Source organism: Mya arenaria, chromosome 17 (assembly GCF_026914265.1).
Source record: "Mya arenaria isolate MELC-2E11 chromosome 17, ASM2691426v1".
Classification (NCBI taxonomy): domain Eukaryota; kingdom Metazoa; phylum Mollusca; class Bivalvia; order Myida; family Myidae; genus Mya; species Mya arenaria.
This window is the reverse complement of record NC_069138.1, coordinates 16,186,891-16,213,332: the sequence shown is the minus strand read 5'-3', so window position 1 is coordinate 16,213,332 and position 26,442 is coordinate 16,186,891. Positions and strand designations below refer to the sequence as shown.

General features: G+C 41.8%; 1 protein-coding gene across 1 annotated transcript; it reads right to left on the bottom strand.

Moving 5' to 3' along the window:
• Positions 1–653: 653 nt before the first annotated feature.
• On the bottom strand, positions 654–26,442 carry LOC128223229 (transient receptor potential cation channel subfamily V member 3-like). The gene is made up of 4 exons (XM_052932521.1): positions 26,232–26,442; positions 22,041–22,125; positions 2,416–2,602; positions 654–2,273 (listed from the first exon to the last, which is right to left on the bottom strand). The coding sequence occupies exons 1-4, from the start codon at positions 26,278–26,280 to the stop codon at positions 654–656; spliced, it is 1,941 nt and encodes a 646-aa protein (XP_052788481.1). The 5' UTR covers positions 26,281–26,442.

Here is a 26,442-nt window from a genome sequence, read left to right as displayed (position 1 = left end):
ATTCTTTTTCAAATGAAGTTTTCTGACAGTTCTACTGTTATGGTCCACAATTGGAGCTTATTTTTTACCGGAAGTGTCGCAAAAAAGAAGAGAGTTTTAGCTATTTTCGGGGGGGGGGGCGGTCGAAAAAAGGTTGTGTTCGAAAATGGGTTGTGTCGGATGCATAAAAAAATAAAAATGATTACTCAAGATACAATACATGCACGATAATACACAATGACTACTCAAGATACAATACATGCACGAGAATACACAATGTTTACTCAAGATACCATTCCTGCACGAGAATACACAATAATTACTCATGATACCATACTTGCACGAGAATACAAAATGATCACTCAAGATACAATACATGCACGAGAAAACACAATGATAACTCAAAATAGAATATATACACGAGAATGCACAACAAAAACGCAAGATACAATACATGCACGAGAATACACATTGATTACTCAAAATACCATACTTGCACGAGAATACACAATTATTACTCAAGATACCATACTTACACGAGTATACATAATGATCACTTTAGATACAATAAAAGCACGACGATACACAATGATAACTCAAGATGCAAGTCTATGACATGCCATACTTCAAAAAGTGTATTAAATATATAAATGTATCTATATTCTAAATACAATCTATTCAAGCGGAGTTATGAAACGTTCGTTTTGATAAGGACACTGCATCCGTGGCACACAATGGCAATGCTCACAACGCTTTATATGATAAACATCTATTTTAGGACGATCTGTATTGGCTCTGTTTGTGTATCCGTCTGGTTTGCCAGGTTCAACTTCTTTCGTAGCTTCGTTTGTATTATTCTCAACTTTATTTTCTTCCGAATCTTTATCTTCGACTTTCGTTTCCGAATCGCTATCTTCGGCTTTCGTTTCCGAATCGCTATCTTCGACTTCCGTTTTATCTTTGTTATATATGTCCATTTCCTGTTCAAAACGGCTTACCAACGATCTGATAGTCAGATATCTTCTACCAGTTTTTACTTCTCCTACCCTTCTGATGAGACGTTCGGGAAGGAAGCCCTCAAGATAGAGGATTAGTGCCAAAAGATCAAGCTGCCAATAACGGTCGTGCGGATGTTCGTTTCTAACATTTCCTACTAGTTCTGTGCAAGTTGTACTCATCAATGCTATAAGGGCGTTCAATATGACAACAACTGTCATGATTTCATAGACGAAAAAGATAACAAAGCATATTTCTGGATACCTAGTTTCATAAAAGTTTGGAACGTCTCCTAAACCACCAATGAGTTTAACCATCGATAATAACGTGCGGATATAGGTGCTGTAGTTTTCGTCGTCAATAGCACCGGAGCCTTGAAGGGCCATAAACATCGCAGTGCCGAATCCAAACACATTCAATGTGAAAATGACTACAAATCGGATAACATCGCCCAACATAACTTTATGCAGAATAACTCCAAAAAAACTGAAGTACTTGAATGCTCTCATTAGGAAGATGAGAAACAGCCAACCAATTATCACAGATACATACAAGCAGAAGTTATCATACTGAAAAGTCGGCTCGTAGTGGTTTATTAGAGTTAACCAGAAATCAAGAATCAGACTGAAAGACAACAGGGAGAGCAACAATCTAAGTGATACGTTACTGTACGGATTTAAATGGATAATTTTGTTCCATTCGAACGTGTTTCGGCAACAAGGACAACCAAGTTGTATCCATCTAGCTACTTCTGGAACCAAAAACACAATTCCCCATATGAGGCTAAAAACTGCAAAACCTGTCAACATCTTGTCCTCAAATACCCGCCTCATGTACGTAGGAGGAACTGATACATCAAACATACCAGTAGAAGTGTTGCTTTGTTGGACCGCCCTTGATTTTGCATACCATGTCAAGAAACAAACAAATATGGTATGAAGACAGCACCACAGCCAGATAAACCGTTTGTAACGTTCCCATTTTACCTTTATTAAGCGCTTAACCATCGGTGCCAACAAAAACGGCAGCGCCTTGGAAGGAGGGATGTCGAACAGTAGGTACAGGAGAGACTGAGGAGCCACTTTGTCTTTTCCCTTGTCTGCTGTGGTATTTTGTTTATTGGTGGTATTATTTTCGCTTCTCGTCTGGGCATTGTTTTGCTGAGCCTCTTCATTGCCAATCGTTCTTCCTTCATGAATACAGACCTGGGCTTTGCGAAGAGGAACAACGGGATCTAGGACAGTTATGTCGTACCTTTTGATGTCAATAAGACCAGACTCGATCTGGTGTTTGTAAGACTAAAATGAAAAAAGAAATGGCAGTGTGGTTGTTTTCGTACACAACACGTTAGCAAACTGCATATAACATTTCAACGGTAGAGCAGACATTGTTTAAAAATGGTTTCATATCAATGTATTGTTTTATAATTATATCACTCACCTTTGTGTTGTATATCGCTAGAAATGATTTGCCAAGTCCATATCGAATGGAAAGCTCGAGGGGAGTGAACTGTTCTTTATTTTTCATTTTGCACAGCGGGATATCGCTAGTTGCATTTTCTTTTTCGTTGACATAATCAAGCATATCAATTACATCAGTTTCTTTATCTGGGTACATGCCCGCGTACCTGAAAAGGATTTTGCTATCAGCACAAAACGTCATTCAAATTCATACATTATTTGAAAGTTTCGTTGCATTATTTTAATTTCATGATCCTTTTTCTTTTCGTTAGTTCACATGCTTTTGGGAAGTCACTGCTGCATTTTAACAACCATCGAAGTATCGACGAAGTCGAATACTAGATTACATTTTTGTTGCCCTGGTTATTTGCAAATCTTGATGATATCCCTGCTAAATTGATTGCAAGGTTTGTTTGCCTACAGTGCAACCTACCGTACTTCTGCAGTGCCAATTACCGTATACCTGTAGTGCCACCTACCGTATACCTGCAGTACCACCTACCGTAACTCTGCAGTGCCACCTACCGTATACCTGCAGTACCACCTACAGTAACTCTGCAGTGCCACCTACCGTAATTCTGCAGTGCCACCTACCGTATACCTGTAGTGCCACCTACCGTAATTCTGCAGTGCCACCTACCGTATACCTACAGTGCCACCTACCGTAACTTTGCAGTGCCACCTACCGTTATTCTGCAGTGCCACCTACAGTAACTCTGCAGTGCCACCTACCGTAATTCTGCAGTGCCACCTACCGTATACCTGCAGTACCACCTACCGTAGTTCTGCAGTGTTAACTACCATATATCTCTAGTGCCACCTACCGTATACCTTCAGTGCCACTTACCGTAATTATGCAGTGTAAACTATAGTATACCTACAGTGCCACCTACCATATAACTCTAGTGCCACTTACCGTAATTTTGCAGTGTAAATTACCTTCAGAGCCACCTACCGCATACCTGTAGAAACCAACCACCGTATACATGCAGTTACACATACTGTATACCTTCAGTGCCACCTACCCTATACCTGCAGTACCACCTACCGTATAATTGTAATGCCACCTACCGTATATCTGCAGTGCCACCTACTGTATGCCTGTAGTGCCACCTACCGTTTACTTGCAGTACAACAAACCGTATTCCTGCAGTACCACCTACCGTATACCTATTATGCCAGCTACCGTATACCTGCAGTGCCACCTCTGTATACCTGTAGTACCACCTACCGTTTACCTGTAGTGCCACCTACCGTATACCTACAGTACCCCCTACAGTATACCTGCAGTACCACCTACCGTTTACCTGTAGTGCCACCTACCGTATACCTGCATTACCCCCTACTGAATACCTGCAGTACCACCTACCGTTTACCTGTAGTGCCACCTACCGTATGCCGACAGTACCCCCTACATTATACCTGCAGTACCACCTACCGTATACCTGCATTACCCCCTACTGAATACCTGCAGTACAACCAACTGTATACCTGCAGTACCACTTACCGTATACCTGCAGTTCACTACTGTCTTATCCAGTACCTCCTACCGTATATCTGCAGTACCCCGTACTGTATACCTGAAGTACAACCTACTGTATACAATGTACCTGCAGAACCCCCTACTCTATAAATGCAGTACAACCTACCGTATACCTGCAATACCACATACCTTATACATGAAGTAACCCGACCGTATACCTGCAGTACAATTTACCATTTACTCCAGTTTCACCTACAATATACTCCATTACCACCTACCCTGTACTTCATTGCCACCAACCGTATACTCCATTACCACCTACCGTATACTCCATTACCACCTACCGTATACTCCAGTACCACCTACAATATACTCCAGTACCACCCTTCCTATACTTAATTACCATCTACCCTATACTTCATTACCACCTACCGTAGACTCCATTTCCACCTACCATATACTCCAGTACCACTTACCGTCTATCTGCTGTACCCCCTATCGTATAACTGCAGTACCACCTACCGTATACCTGCAGTTCCACCTACCGAACATCTGCAGTACCACCTACCGTAACTCTGCAGTACCACCTACCGTACATCTGCAGTACCACCTACCGTTCATCTGCAGTAATACCTACCGTATACCTTCAGTCCCCCCTACTGTATACCTGCAGTACCACCTACCGTATACCCGCAGTACCATCTACCGTATACTCCATTACCACCTACCGTATACTCCAGTACCACCTACCGTCTATCTGCTGTACCCCCATTCGTATAACTGCAGTACCACCTACCGTATACCTGCAGTTCCACCTACCGTAATCTGCAGTACCACCTACCATTTATATCTAGTGCCACCTACCGTATATCTCTAGTGCCACTAACCGTAATTATGCAGTGTAAACTATAGTATACCTACAGTGCCACCTACCGTATATCTTTAGTGCCACTTACCGTAATTATGCAGTACCACCTACCATATATATCTAGTGCCACCTACCGTATATCTCTAGTGCCACTAACCGTAATTATGCAGTGTAAACTATAGTATACCTACAGTGCCACCTACCATATAACTCTAGTGCCACTTACCGTAATTTTGCAGTGTAAATTACCTGCAGAGCCACCTACCGCATAACTGTAGAAACCAACCACCGTATACATGCAGTTACACATACTGTATACCTTCAGTGCCACCTACCCTATACCTGCAGTACCACCTACCGTATACTTGTAGTGCCACCTACCGTATATCTGCAGTGCCACCTACTGTATACCTGTAGTGCCATCTACCGTTTACTTGCAGTACAACAAACCGTATACCTGCAGTACCACCTACCGTATATCTGCAGTACAACCTACCGTATACCGGTGGTACCACCTATAGTATGTCTGCAGTACCACCTACCGTATATCTGCAGTACCATATACCGTATACCTGCAGTACCACCTACCATATATCTGCAGTACCATCTACCGTATACCTGCAGTACGACCTACCGTATATCTGCAGTACCATCTACCGTATACCTGCAGTACCACCTACCATATATCTGCAGTACCATCTACCGTATACCTGCAGTACCACCTACCGTATACCTGCAGTACAACCTACCGTATACCTGCAGTACCACCTACCGTATACCTGCAGTACAACCTACCGTATACCTGCAGTACCACCTACCGTATACCTGCAGTACAACCTACCGTATACCTGCAGTACAACCTACCGGATACCTGCATTACCACTTACCGTACATCTGCAATACAACCTACCGTACATCTGTAGTACAACATACCGAACATCTGCGGTACAATCTACCGTTCATCTGCAGTACCACCTACCGTATACCTGCAGTACTACCTTCTGAACACCTGCAGTACAACCTGCAATGCCATCTTCTGTATTCCTAGTGCCACCTTAATATCTACCATGCTATCTTCCGTATTCCTGTCGTGTCATGTATTGTATATCTGTAAGGCATCCTTCCATATACTTGTAGTTCCATCTACCGTATTTCTGCAGAGCCATTTATCGTATACCTGCACTGCTACCTACCGTATACTTGAATTGTTAAATACCGTACACACTCAGTCCTACTCTCGTATTCGTGCAGTATCACCTACTGTTATATGCATGCAGTACCACCTAACGTATATATGCAGTGCTAACTGCCATATTACTGCAGTACCACCTAACGTATATATGCAGTTCTAACTATCATATTCCTGCAGTACCACCTAACGTATATATATATGCAGTGCTAACTGCCATATTACTGCAGTACCACCTAACGTATACATGCAGTGCTAACTACCATATTCCTGCAGTACCACCTAACGTATACAAGTAGTACTAACTGCCATATTCCTGCAGTACCACCTAACGTATATATGCAGTGTTAACTTATTCCTGCAGTACCACCTAACGTTTACATGCAGTGCTAACTGCCATATTCCTGCAGTACCACCTAACGTATACATGCAGTGCTAACAACCATATTCCTGCAGTACCACCTAACGTATATATATATATATATATGCAGTGCTAACTGCCATATTACTGCAGTACCACCTAACGTATACATGCAGTGCTAACTGCCATATTCCTGCAGTACCACCTAACGTATACAAGTAGTACTAACTGCCATATTCCTGCAGTACCACCTAACGTATATATGCAGTGTTAACTTATTCCTGCAGTACCACCTAACGTTTACATGCAGTGCTAACTGCCATATTCCTGCAGTACCACCTAACGTATACATGCAGTGCTAACTGCCATATTTCTGCAGTACCACCTAACGTATACATGCAGTTCTAACTGCCATATTCCTGCAGTACCACCTAACATATACATGTAGTGCTATCTGCCATATTCCTGCAGTACCACCTAACGTATACAGGCAGTGCCAACTGCCATATTCATGCAGTACCACCTAACGTATGTATGCAGGTCTAACTGCCATATTCCTGCAGTACCACCTAACTTATACATGCAGTGCTAACTGCCATATTCCTGCAGTACCACCTAACGTTTACAAGTAGTGCTTTCTGCCATATTCCTGCAGTACCACCTAACGTATACATGCAGTGCTAACTGCCATATTCCTGCAGTACCACCTAACGTATAGATGCAGTGATAACTGCCATATTCCTGTAGTACCACCTAACGTATATATGCAGTGCTAACTGCCATATTCCTGCAGTACCACCTAACGTATATATGCAGTGCTAACTGCCATATTCCTGCAGTACCACCTAACGTATATATGCAGTGCTAACTACCATATTCCTGCAGTACCACCTAACGTATACAAGTAGTACTAACTGCCATATTCCTGCAGTACCACCTTATGTATATATACAGTGCTAAATTATTCCTGCAGTACCACCTAACGTATACATGTAGTGCTAACTTATTCCTGCAGTACCACCTAACGTATACATGCAGTGATAACTGCCACATTTCTGCAGTACCAGCTAACGTGTGTATGCAGTTCTAACTGCCATATTACTGCAGTACAACCTAACTTATACATGCAGTGCTAACTGCCATATTCCTGCAGTATCACCTAACGTATACATGCAATGCTAACTGCCATATTCCTGCAGTACCACCGAACGTATACATGTAGTGCTAACTTATTCATGCAGTACCACCTAACGTATATATGCAGTGTTAACTTATACCTGCAGTACCACCTAACGTATACATGCAGTGCTATCTGCCTTATTCCTGCAGTACCACATAACGTATATATGCAGTTCTAATTGCAATATTCCTGCAGTACTACCTAACGTATATATTCAGTGTTAACTTATTCCTGCAGTACCACCTAACGTATAAATGCAGTGCTAACTGCCATATTCCTGCAGTACAACCTAACGTGTACATGCAGTTCTAACTGCCATATTCCTGCAGTACCACCTAACGTATACATGAAGTGTTAACTCCCATATTCCGGCAGTACCACCTAACGTATACATGTAGAGCTAACTTATTCCTGCTGTACCACCTAACTTTTATATGCAGTGCTTATTATTCCTGTAGTAACACCTAACTTATATATGCAGTGCTAACTGCCATATTGCTGCAGTACAACCAAACGTAGACATGTAGTGCTATCTGCCATATCCCTTCAGTACCACCTAACGTTTACATACAATGCTAACTGCCATATTCCTGCAGTACCACCTAACGTATACATGCAATGCTAACTGTCATATTCCAGCAGTTCCACCTAACGTATACATGCAGTGCTAACTGTCATATTCCTGCAGTACCACCTAACGTTTACCTGCAATGCTAACTGCCATATTCCTGCAGTACCACCTAACGTATACATGCAGTGCTAACTGTCATATTCCTGCAGTACCACCTAACGTATACATGCAATGCTAACTGTCATATTCCAGCAGTTCCACCTAACGTATACATGCAGTGCTAACTGTCATATTCCTGCAGTACCACCTAACGTTTACATGCAGTGCTAACTGCCATATTCCTGCAGTACCACCTAACGATTACTTGCAATGCTTACAGCCATATTCCTGCAGTACCACCTAACGTATACATGCAGTGCTTACTGCCATATTCCTGCAGTACCACCTAACGTGTGTATGCAGTGCTAACTGCCATATTCTTGCAGTACCACCTAACGTATACATGCAGTGTTAACTGCCTTATTCCTGCAGTACCACCTAACGTATACATGCAGTGCTAACTGCCATATTCCTGCAGAACCACCTAACGTATACATGCAGTGCTAACTGCCATATTCCTGCAGTACCACCTAATGTATATATGGAGTGCTAACTGCCATATTCCTGCAGTACAACCTAACTTATACATGCAGTGCTATACACCTAATGTATAAATGCAGTGCTAACTGCCATATTCCTGCAGTACCACCTAATGTATAAATGCAGTGCTAACTGCCATATTCTTGCAGTACCACCTAATGTATAAATGCAGTGCTAACTGCCATATTCCTGCAGTACCACCTAATGTATAAATGCAGTGCTTACTGCCATATTCCTGCAGCACAACCTAACGTATATATGCAGTGCTAACTGCCATATTCCTGCAGTAAAACCTAATGTATAATTGCTGTGCTAACTGCCATATTCCTGCAGTACCACCTAACGTATATATGCAGTGCTAACTGCCATATTCCTGCAGTACCACCTAACGTATATATGCAGTGCTAACTGCCATATTCCTGCAGTACCACCTAACGTATATATGCAGTGCTAACTGCCATATTCCTGCAGTACCACATAACGTATAAATGCAGTGCTAACTGCCATATTCTTGCAGTACCACCTAATGTATCAATGCAGTGCTAACTGCCATATTCTTGCAGTACCACCTAATGTATAAATGCAGTGCTAACTGCCATATTCCTGCAGTACCACCTAATGTATAAATGCAGTGCTAACTGCCATATTCTTGCAGTACCACCTAATGTATAAATGCAGTGCTAACTGCCATATTCTTGAAGTACCACCTAATGTATCAATGCAGTTCTAACTGCCATATTCTTGAAGTACCACCTAATGTATAAATGCAGTGCTAACTGCCATATTCCTGCAGTACCACCTAATGTATTAATGCAGTGCTAACTGCCATATTCCTGCAGTACAACCTAACGTATACATGCAGTGCTAACTGCCATATTCCTGCAGTACCACCTAATGTATAAATGCAGTGCTAACTGCCATATTCCTGCAGTACCACCTAACGTATATATGCAGTGCTAACTGCCATATTCCTGCAGTACAACCTAACGTATACATGCAGTGCTAACTGCCATATTCCAGCAGTACCACCTAACGTATACATGCAGTGCTAACTGCCATATTCCTGCAGTACCACCTAACGTATATATGCAGTGCTAACTGCCATATTACTGCAGTACCACCTAACGTATTTATGCAGTTCTAACTGCCATATTGCTGCAGTACAACCAAACGTAGACATGTAGTGCTATCTGCCATAGCCCTTCAGTACCACCTAACGTTTACATGCAATGCTAACTGCCATATTCCTGCAGTACCACCTAACGTATACATGCAGTGCTAACTGCCATATTCCAGCAGTTCCACCTAACGTATACATGCAGTGCTAACTGTCATATTCCTGCAGTACCACCTAACGTTTACATGCAATGCTAACTGCCATATTCCTGCAGTACCACCTAACGTTTACCTGCAGTACTAACTGCCATATTCCTGCAGTACCACCTAACGTATACATGCAGTGCTAACTGCCATATTCCTGCAGTACCACCTAACGTTTACATGCAATGCTAACTGCCATATTCCTGCAGTACAACCTAACGTTTACATGCAATGCTAACTGCCATATTCCTGCAGTACCACCTAACGTATACATGCAGTGCTAACTGTCATATTCCTGCAGTACCACCTAACGTTTACATGCAATGCTTACAGCCATATTCCTGCAGTACCACCTAACGTATACATGCAGTGCTAACTGCCATATTCCTGCAGTACCACCTAACGTGTGTATGCAGAGCTAACTGCCATATTCCTGCAGTACCACCTAACGTATACATGCAGTGCTAACTGCCATATTCCTGCAGTACCACCTAACGTATACATGCAGTGCTAACTGCCATATTCCTGCAGTACCACCTAATGTATATATGGAGTGCTTACTGCCATATTCTTGCAGTACAACCTAACTTATACATGCAGTGCTATACACCTAATGTATAAATGCAGTGCTAACTGCCATATTCCTGCAGTACCACCTAATGTATAAATGCAGTGCTAACTGCCATATTCTTGCAGTACCACCTAATGTATAAATGCAGTGCTAACTGCCATATTCCTGCAGTACCACCTAATGTATAAATGCAGTGCTTACTGCCATATTCATGCAGTACAATCTAACGTATATATGCAGTGCTAACTGCCATATTCCTGCAGTACAATCTAATGTATAATTGCAGTGCTAACTGCCATATTCCTGCAGTACCACCTAACGTATATATGCAGTGCTAACTGCCACATTCCTGCAGTACCACCTAACGTATATATGCAGTGCTAACTGCCATATTCCTGCAGTACCACCTAACGTATATATGCAGTGCTAACTGACATATTCCTGCAGTACCACATAACGTATAAATGCAGTGCTAGCTGCCATATTCTTGCAGTACCACCTAATGTATAAATGCAGTGCTAACTGCCATATTCTTGCAGTACCACATAATGTATAAATGCAGTGCTAACTGCCATATTCCTGCAGTACCACCTAATGTATAAATGCAGTGCTAACTGCCATATTCCTGCAGTACCACCTAATGTATAAATGCAGTGCTAACTGCCATATTCTTGCAGTACCACCTAATGTATCAATGCAGTTCTAACTGCCATATTCTTGCAGTACCACCTAATGTATAAATGCAGTGCTAACTGCCATATTCCTGCAGTACCACCTAATGTATAAATGCAGTGCTAACTGCCATATTCCTGCAGTACAACCTAACGTATATATGCAGTGCTAACTGCCATATTCCTGCAGTACCACCTAATGTATAAATGCAGTGCTAACTGCCATATTCCTGCAGTACCACCTAACGTATATATGCAGTGCTAACTGCCATATTCCTGCAGTACAACCTAACGTATACATGCAGTGCTAACTGCCATATTCCTGCAGTACCACCTAACGTATACATGCAGTGCTAACTGCCATATTCCTGCAGTACCACCTAACGTATATATGCAGTGCTAACTGCCATATTACTGCAGTACCACCTAACGTATTTATGCAGTTCTAACTGCCATATTCCTGCAGTACCACCTAACGTATATATGCTGTGCTAACTGCCACATTCCTGCATTACCACCTAGTGTATATTTTCAGTTCTAATTGCCATATTCCTGCAGTACTACCTAACGTATATATGCAGTGTTAACTTATTCCTGCAGTACAACCTAACGTATACATGCAGTGCTATCTGCCATATTCCTGCAGTACCACCTAACGTATAGATGCAGTGCTAAATTATTTCTGCAGTACCACCTAACGTATATATGCAGTGCTAACTACCATATTCCTGCAGTACCACCTAACGTATACAAGTAGTACTAACTGCCATATTCCTGCAGTACCACCTAATGTACATATACAGTGCTATATTATTCCTGCAGTACCACCTAACGTATATATGTAGTGCTAACTTATTCCTGCAGTACCACCTAACGTATACATGCAGTGATAACTGCCATATTTCTGCAGTACCAGCTAACGTGTGTATGCAGTTCAAACTGCCATATTACTGCAGTACAACCTAACTTATACATGCAGTGCTAACTGCCATATTCCTGCAGTACCACCTAACGTATACATGCAGTATTAACTGCCATATTCCTGCAGTACAACCTAACGTATACATGTAGTGCTATCTACCATATTCCTGCAGTACCACCTAACGTATATATGCAGTTCTAATTGCCATATTCCTGCAGTACCACCTAACGTATATATGCAGTGCTAACTGCCTTATTCCTGCAGTACCACCTAACGTATACATGCAGTGCTTACTGCCATATTCCTGCAGAACCACCTAACGTATATATGCAGTGCTAACTGACTTATTCCTGCAGTACCACCTAACGTATACATGCAGTGCTTACTGCCATATTCCTGCAGAACCACCTAACGTATACATGCAGTGCTAACTGCCATATTCCTGCAGTACCACCTAATGTATATATGGAGTGCTAACTGCCATATTCCTGCAGTACAACCTAACTTATACATGCAGTGCTATACACCTAATGTATAAATGCAGTGCTAACTGCCATATTCCTGCAGTACCACCTAATGTATAAATGCAGTGCTAACTGCCATATTCTTGCAGTACCACCTAATGTATAAATGCAGTGCTAACTGCCATATTACTGCAGTACCACCTAATGTATAAATGCAGTGCTTGCTGCCTTATTCCTGCAGCACAACCTAACGTATATATGCAGTGCTAACTGCCATATTCCTGCAGTACAACCTAATGTATAATTGCAGTGCTTACTGCCATATTCCTGCAGTACCACCTAACGTATATATGCAGTGCTAACTGCCATATTCCTGCAGTACCACCTAACGTATATATGCAGTGCTAACTGCCATATTCCTGCAGTACCACCTAACGTATATATGCAGTGCTAACTGCCATATTCCTGCAGTACCACATAACGTATAAATGCAGTGCTAACTGCCATATTCTTGCAGTACCACCTAATGTATCAATGCAGTGCTAACTGCCATATTCTTGCAGTACCACCTAATGTATAAATGCAGTGCTAACTGCCATATTCCTGCAGTACCACCTAATGTATAAATGCAGTGCTAACTGCCATATTCTTGCAGTACCACCTAATGTATAAATGCAGTGCTAACTGCCATATTCTTGCAGTACCACCTAATGTATCAATGCAGTTTTAACTGCCATATTCTTGCAGTACCACCTAATGTATAAATGCAGTGCTAACTGCCATATTCCTGCAGTACCACCTAATGTATAAATGCAGTGCTAACTGCCATATTCCTGCCGTACAACCTAACGTATACATGCAGTGCTAACTGCCATATTCCTGCAGTACCACCTAATGTATAAATGCAGTGCTAACTGCCATATTCCTGCAGTACCACCTAACGTATATATGCAGTGCTAACTGCCATATTCCTGCAGTACAACCTAACGTATACATGCAGTGCTAATTGCAATATTCCTGCAGTACCACCTAACGTATACATGCAGTGCTAACTGCCATATTCCTGCAGTACCACCTAACGTATATATGCAGTGCTAGCTGCCATATTACTGCAGTACCACCTAACGTATTTATGCAGTTCTAACTGCCATATTGCTGCAGTACAACCAAACGTAGACATGTAGTGCTATCTGTCATATCCCTTCAGTACCACCTAACGTTTACATGCAATGCTAACTGCCATATTCCTGCAGTACCACCTAACGTATACATTCAGTGCTAACTGCCATATTCCAGCAGTTCCACCTAACGTATACATGCAGTGCTAACTGCCATATTCCTGCAGTACCACCTAACGTATACATGCAGTGCTAACTGCCATATTCCTGCAGTACCACCTAACGTTTACATGCAATGCTAACTGCCATATTCCTGCAGTACCACCTAACGTATAAATGCAGTGCTAACTGCCATATTCCTGCAGTACCACCTAACGTTTACATGCAATGCTAACTGTCATATTCCTGCAGTACCACCTAACGTTTACCTGCAATGCTAACTACCATATTCCTGCAGTACCACCTAACGTTTACCTGCAATGCTAACTGCCATATTCCTGCAGTACCACCTAACGTTTACATGCAATGCTAACTGCCATATTCCTGCAGTACCACCTAACGTATACATGCAGTGCTAACTGCCATATTCCAGCAGTTCCACCTAACGTATACATGCAGTGCTAACTGTCATATTCCTGCAGTACCACCTAACGTTTACATGCAGTGCTAACTGCCATATTCCTGCAGTACCACCTAACGTTTACCTGCAATGCTAACTACCATATTCCTGCAGTACCACCTAACGTTTACATGCAGTGCTAACTACCATATTCCTGCAGTACCACCTAACGTTTACATGCAGTGCTATCTGCCATATTCCTGCAGTACCACCTAACGTATACATGCAGTGCTAACTGCCATATTCCTGCAGTACCACCTAACGTTTACATGCAGTGCTATCTGCCATATTCCTGCAGTACCACCTAACGTATACATGCAGTGCTAACTGCCATATTCATGCAGTACCACCTAACGTTTACATGCAGTGCTATCTGCCATATTCCTGCAGTACCACCTAACGTATAAATGCAGTGCTAACTGCCATATTCCTGCACTACCACCTAACGTTTACATGCAATGCTTACAGCCATATTCCTGCAGTACCACCTAACGAATACATGCAGTGCTAACTGCCATATTCCTGCAGTACCACCTAACGTGTGTATGCAGTGCTAACTGCCATATTCCTGCAGTACCACCTAACGTATACATGCAGTGCTAACTGCCATATTCCTGCAGTACCACCTAACGTATACATGCAGTGCTAACTGCCATATTCCTGCAGTACCACCTAATGTATATATGGAGTGCTAACTGCCATATTCTTGCAGTACAACCTAACTTATACATGCAGTGCTATACACCTAATGTATAAATGCAGTGCTAACTGCCATATTCCTGCAGTACCACCTAATGTATAAATGCAGTGCTAACTGCCATATTCTTGCAGTACCACCTAATGTATAAATGCAGTGCTAACTGCCATATTCCTGCAGTAACACCTAAGGTATATATGCAGTGCTAACTGCCACATTCCTGCAGTACCACCTAACGTATATATGCAGTGCTAACTGCCATATTCCTGCAGTACCACCTAACGTATATTTGCATTGCTAACTGCCATATTCCTGCAGTACCACATAACGTATAAATGCAGTGCTAACTGCCATATTCTTGCAGTACTACCTAATGTATAAATACAGTGCTAACTGCCATATTCTTGCAGTACCACATAATGTATAAATGCAGTGCTAACTGCCATATTCCTGCAGTACCACCTAATGTATAAATGCAGTGCTAACTGCCATATTCCAGCAGTACCACCTAATGTATAAATGCAGTGCTAACTGCCATATTCTTGCAGTACCACCTAATGTATCAATGCAGTTCTAACTGCCATATTCTTGCAGTACCACCTAATGTATAAATGCAGTGCTAACTGCCATATTCCTGCAGTACCATCTAATGTATAAATGCAGTGCTAACTGCCATATTCCTGCAGTACAACCTAACGTATATATGCAGTGCTAACTGCCATATTCCTGCAGTACCACCTAATGTATAAATGCAGTGCTAACTGCCATATTCCTGCAGTACCACCTAACGTATATATGCAGTGCTAACTGCCATATTCCTGCAGTACAACCTAACGTATACATGCAGTGCTAACTGCCATATTCCTGCAGTACCACCTAACGTATACATGCAGTGCTAACTGCCATATTCCTGCAGAACCACCTAACGTATATATGCAGTGCTAACTGCCATATTACTGCAGTACCACCTAACGTATTTATGCAGTTCTAACTGCCATATTCCTGCAGTACCACCTAACGTATATATGCTGTGCTAACTGCCACATTCCTGCAGTACCACCTAATGTATATATTCAGTTCTAATTGCCATATTCCTGCAGTACTACCTAACATATATATGCAGTGTTAACTTATTCCTGCAGTACAACCTAACGTATACATGCAGTGCTATCTGCCATATTCCTGCAGTACCACCTAACGTATAGATGCAGTGCTAAATTATTTCCGCAGTACCACCTAACGTATATATGCAGTGCTAACTACCATATTCCTGCAGTACCACCTAACGTATACAAGTAGTACTAACTGCCATATTCCTGCAGTACCACCTAATGTATATATACAGTGCTAAATTATTCCTGCAGTACCACCTAACGTATACATGTAGTGCTAACTTATTCCTGCAGTACCACCTAACGTATACATGCAGTGATAACTGCCATATTTCTGCAGTACCAGCTAACGTGTGTATGCAGTTCTAACTGCCATATTACTGCAGTACAACCTAACTTATACATGCAGTGCTAACTGCCATATTCCTGCAGTACCACCTAACGTATACATGCAGTATTAACTGCCATATTCCTGCAGTACAACCTAACGTATACATGTAGTGCTATCTACCATATTCCTGCAGTACCACCTAACGTATATATGCAGTTCTAATTGCCATATTCCTGCAGTACCACCTAACGTATATATGCAGTGCTAACTGCCATATTCCGCAGTACCACCTAACGTATACATGCAGGGCTAACTACCATATTTCTGCAGTACCGCCTAACGTATATATGCAGTTCTAACTGTCATATTCCGGCAGTACAACCTAACGTATACATGTAGTGCTAACTGCCATATTCCTGCAGTACCACCTAACGTATATATGCAGTGCTAACTGCCATATTCCTGCAGTACAACCTAACGTACACATGCAGTGCTAACTGCCATATTCCTGCAGTACCACCTAACGTATACATGCAGTGCTAACTGCCATATTCCTGCAGTACCACCTAACGTATATATGCAGTGCTAACTGCCATATTACTGCAGTACCACCTAACGTATTTATGCAGTTCTAACTGCCATATTCCTGCAGTACCACCTAACGTATATATGCTGTGCTTACTGCCACATTCCTGCAGTACCACTTAAAGTATATATTCAGTTCTAATTGCCATATTCCTGCAGTACCACCTAACGTATATATGCAGTGTTAACTTATTCCTGCAGTACAACCTAACGTATACATGCAGTGCTATCTGCCATATTCCTGCAGTACCACCTAACGTATAGATGCAGTGCTAAATTATTTCTGCAGTACCACCTAACGTATATATGCAGTGCTAACTACCATATTCCTGCAGTACCACCTAACGTATACAAGTAGTACTAACTGCCATATTCCTGCAGTACCACCTAATGTATATATACAGTGCTAAATTATTCCTGCAGTACCACCTAACGTATACATGTAGTGCTAACTTATTCCTGCAGTACCACCTAACGTATACATGCAGTGATAACTGCCATATTTCTGCAGTACCAGCTAACGTGTGTATGCAGTTCTAACTGCCATATTACTGCAGTACAACCTAACGTATACATGCAGTGCTAACTGCCATATTCCTGCAGTACCACTTAACGTATACATGCAGTGCTATCTACTATATTCCTGCAGTACCACCTAACGTATATATGCAGTTCTAATTGCCATATTCCTGCAGTACCACCTAACGTATACATGCAGGGCTAACTGCCATATTTCTGCAGTACCGCCTAACGTATATATGCAGTTCTAACTGTCATATTCCAGCAGTACAACCTAACGTATACATGTAGTGCTAACTGCCATATTCCTGCAGTACCACCTAACGTTTACATGCAGTGCTAACTGCCATATTCCTGCAGTACCACCTAACGTTTACCTGCAATGCTCTCTGCCATATTCCTGCAGTACCACCTAACGTATACATGCAGTGCTAACTGCCATATTCCTGCAGTACCACTTAACGTATACATGCAGTGCTATCTACTATATTCCTGCAGTACCACCTAACGTATATATGCAGTTCTAATTGCCATATTCCTGCAGTACCACCTAACGTATACATGCAGGGCTAACTGCCATATTTCTGCAGTACCGCCTAACGTATATATGCAGTTCTAACTGTCATATTCCAGCAGTACAACCTAACGTATACATGCAGTGCTAACTGCCATATTCCTGCAGTACCACCTAACGTTTACATGCAGTGCTAACTGCCATATTCCTGCAGTACCACCTAACGTTTACCTGCAATGCTCTCTGCCATATTCCTGCAGTACCACCTAACGTTTACATGCAATGCTAACTGCCATATTCCTGCAGTACCACCTAACGTTTACATGCAGTGCTAACTGCCATATTCCTGCAGTACCACCTAACGTTTACCTGCAGTGCTAACTGTCATATTCCTGCATTACCACCTAACGTTTACATGCAATGCTAACTGCCATATTCCTGCAGTACCACCTAACGTATATATATATATATGCAGTGCTAACTGTCATATTCCTTCAGTACCACCTAACGTATACATGCAATGCTAACTGCCATATTCCTGCAGTACCACCTAACGTTTACATGCAATGCTAACTGCCATATTCCTGCAGTACCACCTAACGTTTACATGCAATGCTAACTGCAATATTCCTGCAGTACAACCTAACGTTTACCTGCAGTGCTAACTGCCATATTCCTGCAGTACCACCTAACGTTTACCTGCAGTGCTAACTGCCATATTCCTGCAGTACCACCTAACGTTTACATGCAATGCTAACTGCCATATTCCTGCAGTACCACTTAACGTTTACATGCAGTGCTAACTGCCATATTCCTGCAGTACCACCTAACGTTTACATGCAGTGCTATCTGCCATATTCCTGCAGTACCACCTAACGTTTACATGCAGTGCTAACTGCCATATTCCTGCAGTACCACCTAACGTTTACATGCAGTGCTATCTGCCATATTCCTGCAGTACCACCTAACGTTTACATGCAATGCTAACTGCCATATTCCTGCAGTACCACTTAACGTATACATGTAGTGCTAACTGCCATATTCCTGCAGTACAACCTAACGTTTACATGCAATGCTAACTGCCATATTCCTGCAGTACCACCTAACGTTTACATGCAGTGCTAACTGCCATATTCCTGCAGTACCACCTAACGTTTACATGCAATGCTAACTGCCATATTCCTGCAGTACCACCTAACGTATACATGCAGTGCTGACAGTTATATTTCTGCAGTACCACCTAACGTTTACATGCAATGCTAACTGCCATATTCCTGCAGTACCACTTAACGTATACATGTAGTGCTAACTGCCATATTCCTGCAGTACCACCTAACGTATACATGCAATGCTGACTGTTATATTTCTGCAGTACCACCTAACGTTTACATGCAGTGCTAACTGCCATATTCCTGCAGTACCACCTAACGTTTACATGCAATGCTAACTGCCATATTCCTGCAGTACCACCTAACGTATACATGCAGTGCTGACTGTTATATTTCTGCAGTACCACCTAACGTTTACATGCAATGCTAACTGCCATATTCCTGCAGTACCACCTAACGTATACATGCAGTGCTGACTGTTATATTTCTGCAGTACCACCTAACGTTTACATGCAATGCTAACTGCCATATTCCTGCAGTACCACCTAACGTTTACCTGCAATGCTAACTGCCATATTCCTGCAGTACCACCTAACGTTTACATGCAATGCTAACTGCCATATTCCTGCAGTACCACCTAACGTTTACCTGCAATGCTATCTGCCATATTTCTGCAGTACCACCTAACGTTTACATGCAATGCTAACTGCCATATTCCTGCAGTACCACCTAACGTATACATGCAGTGCTAACTGTCATATTCCTGCAGTACCACCTAACGTTTACATGCAATGCTAACTGCCATATTCCTGCAGTACCACCTAACGTATACATGCAGTGCTGACTGTTATATTTCTGCAGTACCACCTAACGTTTACATGCAATGCTAACTGCCATATTCCTGCAGTACCACCTAACGTTTACCTGCAATGCTAACTGCCATATTCCTGCAGTACCACTTAACGTATACATGTAGTGCTAACTGCCATATTCCTGCAGTACCACCTAAAGTATACATGCAGTGCTGACTGTTATATTTCTGCAGTACCACCTAACGTTTACATGCAGTGCTAACTGCCATATTCCTGCAGTACCACCTAACGTTTACATGCAATGCTAACTACCATATTCCTGCAGTACCACCTAACGTATACATGCAGTGCTGACTGTTATATTTCTGCAGTACCACCTAACGTTTACATGCAATGCTAACTGCCATATTCCTGCAGTACCACTTAACGTATACATGTAGTGCTAACTGCCATATTCCTGCAGTACAACCTAACGTATACATGCAGTGCTAACTGCCATATTCCTGCAGTACCACCTAACGTATACATACAGTGCTAACTGCCATATTCCTGCAGTACCACCTAACGTGTGTATGCAATGCTAACTGCCATATTCCTGCAGTACCACCTAACGTATACATCCAGTGCTAACTGCCATATTCCTGCAGTACCACCTAACGTATACATGCAGTGCTAACTGCCATATTCCTGCAGTACCACCTAACGTATACATGCAGTGCTAACTGCCATATTCCTGCAGTACCACCTAATGTATATATGGAGTGCTAACTGCCATATTCCTGCAGTACAACCTAACTTATACATGCAGTGCTATACCATCTAATGTATAAATGCAGTGCTAACTGCCATATTCCTGCAGTACCAACTTATGTATAAATGCAGTGCTAACTGCCATATTCTTGCAGTACCACCTAATGTATAAATGCAGTGCTAACTGCCATATTCCTGCAGTACCACCTAATGTATAAATGCAGTGCTTACCGCCATATTCCTGCAGTACAACCTAACGTATATATGCAGTGCTAACTGCCATATTCCTGCAGTACCACCTAATGTATAATTGCAGTGCTAACTGCCATATTACTGCAGTACCACCTAACGTATATATGCAGTGCTAACTGCCATATTCCTGCAGTACCACCTAACGTATATATGCAGTGCTAACTGCCATATTCCTGCAGTACCACCTAACTCATATATGCAGTGCTAACTGCCATATTCCTGCAGTACCACATAACGTATAAATGCAGTGCTAACTGCCATATTCTTGCAGTACCACCTAATGTATAAATGCAGTGCTAACTGCCATATTTTTGCAGTACCACCTAATGTATAAATGCAGTGCTATTTGCCATATTCCTGCAGTACCACCTAATGTATAAATGCAGTGCTAACTGCCATATTCTTGCAGTACCACCTAATGTATAAATGCAGTGCTAACTGCTATATTCCTGCAGTACCACCTAATGTATAAATGCAGTGCTAACTGCCATATTCCTGCAGTACAACCTAACGTATATATGCAGTGCTAACTGCCATATTCCTGCAGTACCACCTAATGTATAAATGCAGTGCTAACTGCCATATTCCTGCATAACCACCTAACGTATATATGCAGTGCTAACTGCCATATTCCTGCAGTACAACCTAACGTATATATGCAGTGCTAACTGCCATATTCCTGCAGTACCACCTAACGTATATATGCAGTGCTAACTGCCATATTCCTGCAGTACCACCTAATGTATAAATGCAGTGCTAACTGCCATATTCCTGCAGTACCACCTAACGTATATATGCAGTGCTAACTGCCATATTCCTGCAGTACCACCTAACGTATACATGCAGTGCTAACTGCTATATTCCTGCAGTACCACCTTACGTATACATGCAGTGCTAACTGCCATATTCCTGCAGTACCACCTTACGTATACCCGTAGTGATACCTACTGTATTAGTGCATGGCATATATTGTCGCCTTTGGTATTAATTTCATTCAATTTAGCTTCGTTGTCCAGCAGCGTATCGAATATATCTGAAATATGCACACAAAAAGACATTTTAATCAAACTATTAGTTTATACATTTTAAAGTACATAGGCAAACCAAGCAACGAAAACATAACACAAAGCTTGTAAACAGGCACCATAGTGAGACACCAAACAGGAACACAAAACACAATACAAAAATGACAGTTAACATTTGCATAACCATATCTTTAATAACGAATGTTTAGAGTTCATTTCTAGGGGTTTAAACAAGTTAATTGGATCCTAACCTCACACTTGGCCAACATTCATCAATGGTAGCAAACTTAGGAATATTTAATCACTCATATAAATTATTATCTGATTACAACTAACAAGTAAATAACATTATATGAATGTCCTTAATTTTCCAACAATACTTCTTAACAAAAGGAGAAAATAAAGTGTGCATGAAGTTTAAAGCTTTAACAATCACTCAGCTCTGCAAGATATGCATTGCAAGATCTTTCTGCACACGTGAGCTTTATGCGTTACGTGCGAGTACTGTGCGCTACGTTTTAGCTATATGCGTTACATAGGAATGATTTGCGTCACGTGTGAGTAATATACATTACATAAGAACTACCTGCGTTAGGTATGAGTTTTATGCGTAACGTGCGAGGAAATTGCGTTACGCGCGAGCTGTTTGCGTTACGCGCTAGCTATATGAGTTAAATGTGAGCTTTATGCGTTACATGCGCGCTATATGCGTTGCATGTGAGCTCTTGACGTTACATGTGAGCTATCAACGTTACATGTGAGCTATCAACGTTACATGTGAGCTATTAACGTTACATGTGACCTCAATGCGTTACATGCGAGCTATATGCGTTACATGTGAGCTATCAACGTTATATGTGAGCTATATGCGCTACATGTGAGCTATAAGCGCTACGTGAGAGCTATATGCGCTACGTCTTAGCTGTATGTGCTAATAACGAGCTTTATGCGCTATGTGTGAGCTATAAGCGCTACGTGAGAGCTATATGCGCTACGTGTTAGCTGTATGTGCTAATAACGAGCTTTATGCGCTATGTGTGAGCTATGTGCATTACGTGCAAGCTGTTGGCACAACGTAAAGCTGCGTAAGATGTGTTATTTACTAATTACGTGCGAGCTGTTGGCATTACGTGTGAGCTATAAGCATTACGTGCGAGCTGCTGGCACTATTTGTGAGCTAAATGCATAACGTGCGAGCTGTTGGCACTGCGTATGAGCTGTATGCATTACGTGCGAGCTGTTGGCACTACGTGTGAGCAATATGCATTACGTGCGAGCTGTTGGCACTACGTGTGAGCTATATGCATTAAGTGCGAGCTGCTGGCAGTACGTGTGAGCTATATGCATAACGTATGAGATGCTGGTGCTACGTGTGAGCTATATGCATTACGTGCGAGCTGTTGGCATTACGTGTGAGCTATATGCAGTACGTGCGAGCTGTTGGCACTACGTGATAGCTATATTCATAACGTACGAGCTGTTGGCACCACGTGTGAGCTATATGCATACTGTGTGAGCTGCTGGCACTACGTGTGAGCTATATGCATAACGTGCGAGTTGCTGGCACTACGTGTGAGCTATATGCATAACGTGCGAGGTGCTGGCACTACGTGTGAGCTATATGCATAACGTGCGAGTTGCTGGCACTACGTGTGAGCTATATGCATTACATGCGAGCTGTTTGCACTACGTGTGAGCTATGTGCATTACGTGAGAGCTGTTGGCACTACGTGTGAGCTATATGCATAACCTGCGAGTTGCTGACACTACGTGTGAGCTATATGCAGAACATACGAGCTGTTGGCACTACTACGTTTGAGCTATATGCATAAAGTGCGAGCTGTTGGCACTACTACGTTTGAGCTTTATGTATTACGTGCGAGCTGCTGGCACTACATGTGAGCTATATGCATAACGTACGAGCTGCTGGCACTATATGTGAGCTATATGCATAACGTGCGAGCTACTGGCACTACATGTGAGCTATATGCATAACGTGTGAGCTGCTGGCACTACATGTGAGCTATATGCATAACGTGTGAGCTGCTGGCACTACATGTGAGCTATATGCAGAACGTACGAGCTGCTGGGACTACATGTGAACTATATGCATAACTTGTGAGCTGCTGGCACTACATGTGAGCTATATGCATAACGTGCGAGCTGCTGGCACTACCTGTGAGTTATATGCATAACGTACGAGCTGCTGGCACTACATGTGAGCTATATGCATAACGTGTGAGCTGTTGGCACTACATGTGAGCTATGTACATTACGTGAGAGTTGTTGGCTATATGCATAACGTGCAACCTGTTGTCACTACGTGTGTGCTATGTTGCGTAACGTGTGAGCTTTATGCGCTTCTAACGTGCTTCATGGGTAACATGCGAGCGATTTGCCTAATATGCGTTACTAGCAAGATTTTTACGTATCATGCTCGTTATTTGCGTTTCGTGTAAGCAATTTACGTAACGTTAGAGCTATAAGCTATTTGCGTTACGCGTGAGCTTTATACGTAACGTGTGAGCTTTATGCGTTGTGTGTGGGCTATGTACGTTGCGTGTGCGCTATATGCGTTGTGTGTGAGCTATGTACGTTGTGTATGAGATATGTACGTTGCGTGTGAGCTATGTACGTTACGTGTGAGCTATCTGTGTTGTGTGTGAGCTATCTGTGTTGTGTGTGAGCTATATACGTTGTGTGTGAGATATGTACGTTGCGGGTGAGATATATGCGTTTCGTGTGAGCTATATGCGTTACGTGTGAGCTATATCTGTTAAGTGTGAGCTATATGCGTTACGTTTGAGCTATATGCGTTACGTTTGAGCTATATGCGTTACGTATGAGCTATAAGCGTTACATGTAACCTGTATACGTGACCTGTGAGTTATATACGTTACGTGCTAGTTTTATATAAAATGCTTTACGTGCGAGCTATGTACCTAAATGTTATTTAACATTTTAGTAAAGGACCGTAATTATTTCCCTTGATCATAACAACTGCGTAGGGACAATTACAAATAATGCCTGACAATACATGTTTAACTCGTGCACATAACAACTGCGTAGGGACAATTACAAATAATGCCTGACTATACATGTTTAACTCGTGCACACAAGAAGAACCATATGATGATGATGATGATGATGATGATGATGATGATGATGATGATGATGATGATGATGATGATGATGATGATGATGATGATGATGATGATGATGAAGATGATGATTTATGCGGAGCGGGAGCTTTATGCGGTCTTAGACTATAACCTGCCACTCATTCGCTACACACTCCCTTCGTCAGATTTTGCGCTGTCAATGAGGTTGTACTCTAAGAAAGTTAGATGACCTAAAGTGATATTTCAATGATTAAGAAGGGCTCGTTTGTTACGTTCACTCCGCCCATTTTTAATCATTAAAATGTTGTAGAAATGTGAAATAGACTATAGGTAGATCTTACTTATGGTTTGAATTGTCTAAATGTATTCAGTTGTACTGTGATGTTTGTCGAGAATAAATGTGTGTAAAGCTTATGAAATTTTATTACAAATGTTTTTTCATATCATCTAACTATTACTTACAATTCATTATGTTATTAAGAAAATGTGCCACGTTTTTTTATCATTACCATGCGCGAATTGTTTAAGAATAATAAAAAAGGCTTTTAAAAGTCACATCATTTCAAACTGATCAACACACTTAATACAATGATCAAAATTTATTGAAAGATAACTAGAGGATGATTGTTGAATTTCGGTGGGAGATAAAAAATTTATTTCACCGAGTGAAAACAGGGTGCAGCTTACAAAGTAAAAATATAACTTTAAGAGTGAAAAAGTGAGATTTTGTTTTTAAAATACAGAGAAATTCAACAAATATTCCTTAAAGACTAAAATGTAAAAGACCAAATCAACTTGTGTTAATTGGAAATTCGCATGTGAAACATAACGTCCTGACGTCATCATAGTGACGTGTTTTAAAAATGTTCAACCCGGCAGAGTCCTTATCTTTATTAAAAAAAAAAAAAAATGAAAATGAAATATATGAGAGTTAAAATAGCAGCAGTAAAACATAATATTTCATCGAGAAGCAAAGGAGAAAAACAGTAAACCTTTGTTGAAGGACAAGGCCGAGGTGAAGAGCGGTAGTTCACCGAGCATAACAGTCTGTGCAAATTTACGTCCAAAGCGCGGGTTTCTAATACTTCACGTTTTTTCTTTTTATTGTATCCTTCAAGCATTTCCATCACTAGCTTCTTATCACCTTTACAAACTGCACGATGGAACGGTGTGTCACCTTCCCCACTTTCCCCACTTTCTGAT

What these genes read in the sequence shown, in the direction of transcription:
- LOC128223229 (XM_052932521.1), bottom strand. Translation starts at nt 26,280, where the DNA reads ATGCTCGGTGAACTACCGCTCTTCACCTCGGCCTTGTCCTTCAACAAA. An exon ending in GGCCTTGTCCTTCAACAAAG is followed by an intron (nt 22,126 to 26,231) that starts GTTTACTGTTTT and finishes TGCATATTTCAG; the next exon opens with ATATATTCGATACGCTGCTG. An exon ending in TAGCGATATACAACACAAAG is followed by an intron (nt 2,274 to 2,415) that starts GTGAGTGATATA and finishes TTTTCATTTTAG; the next exon opens with TCTTACAAACACCAGATCGA.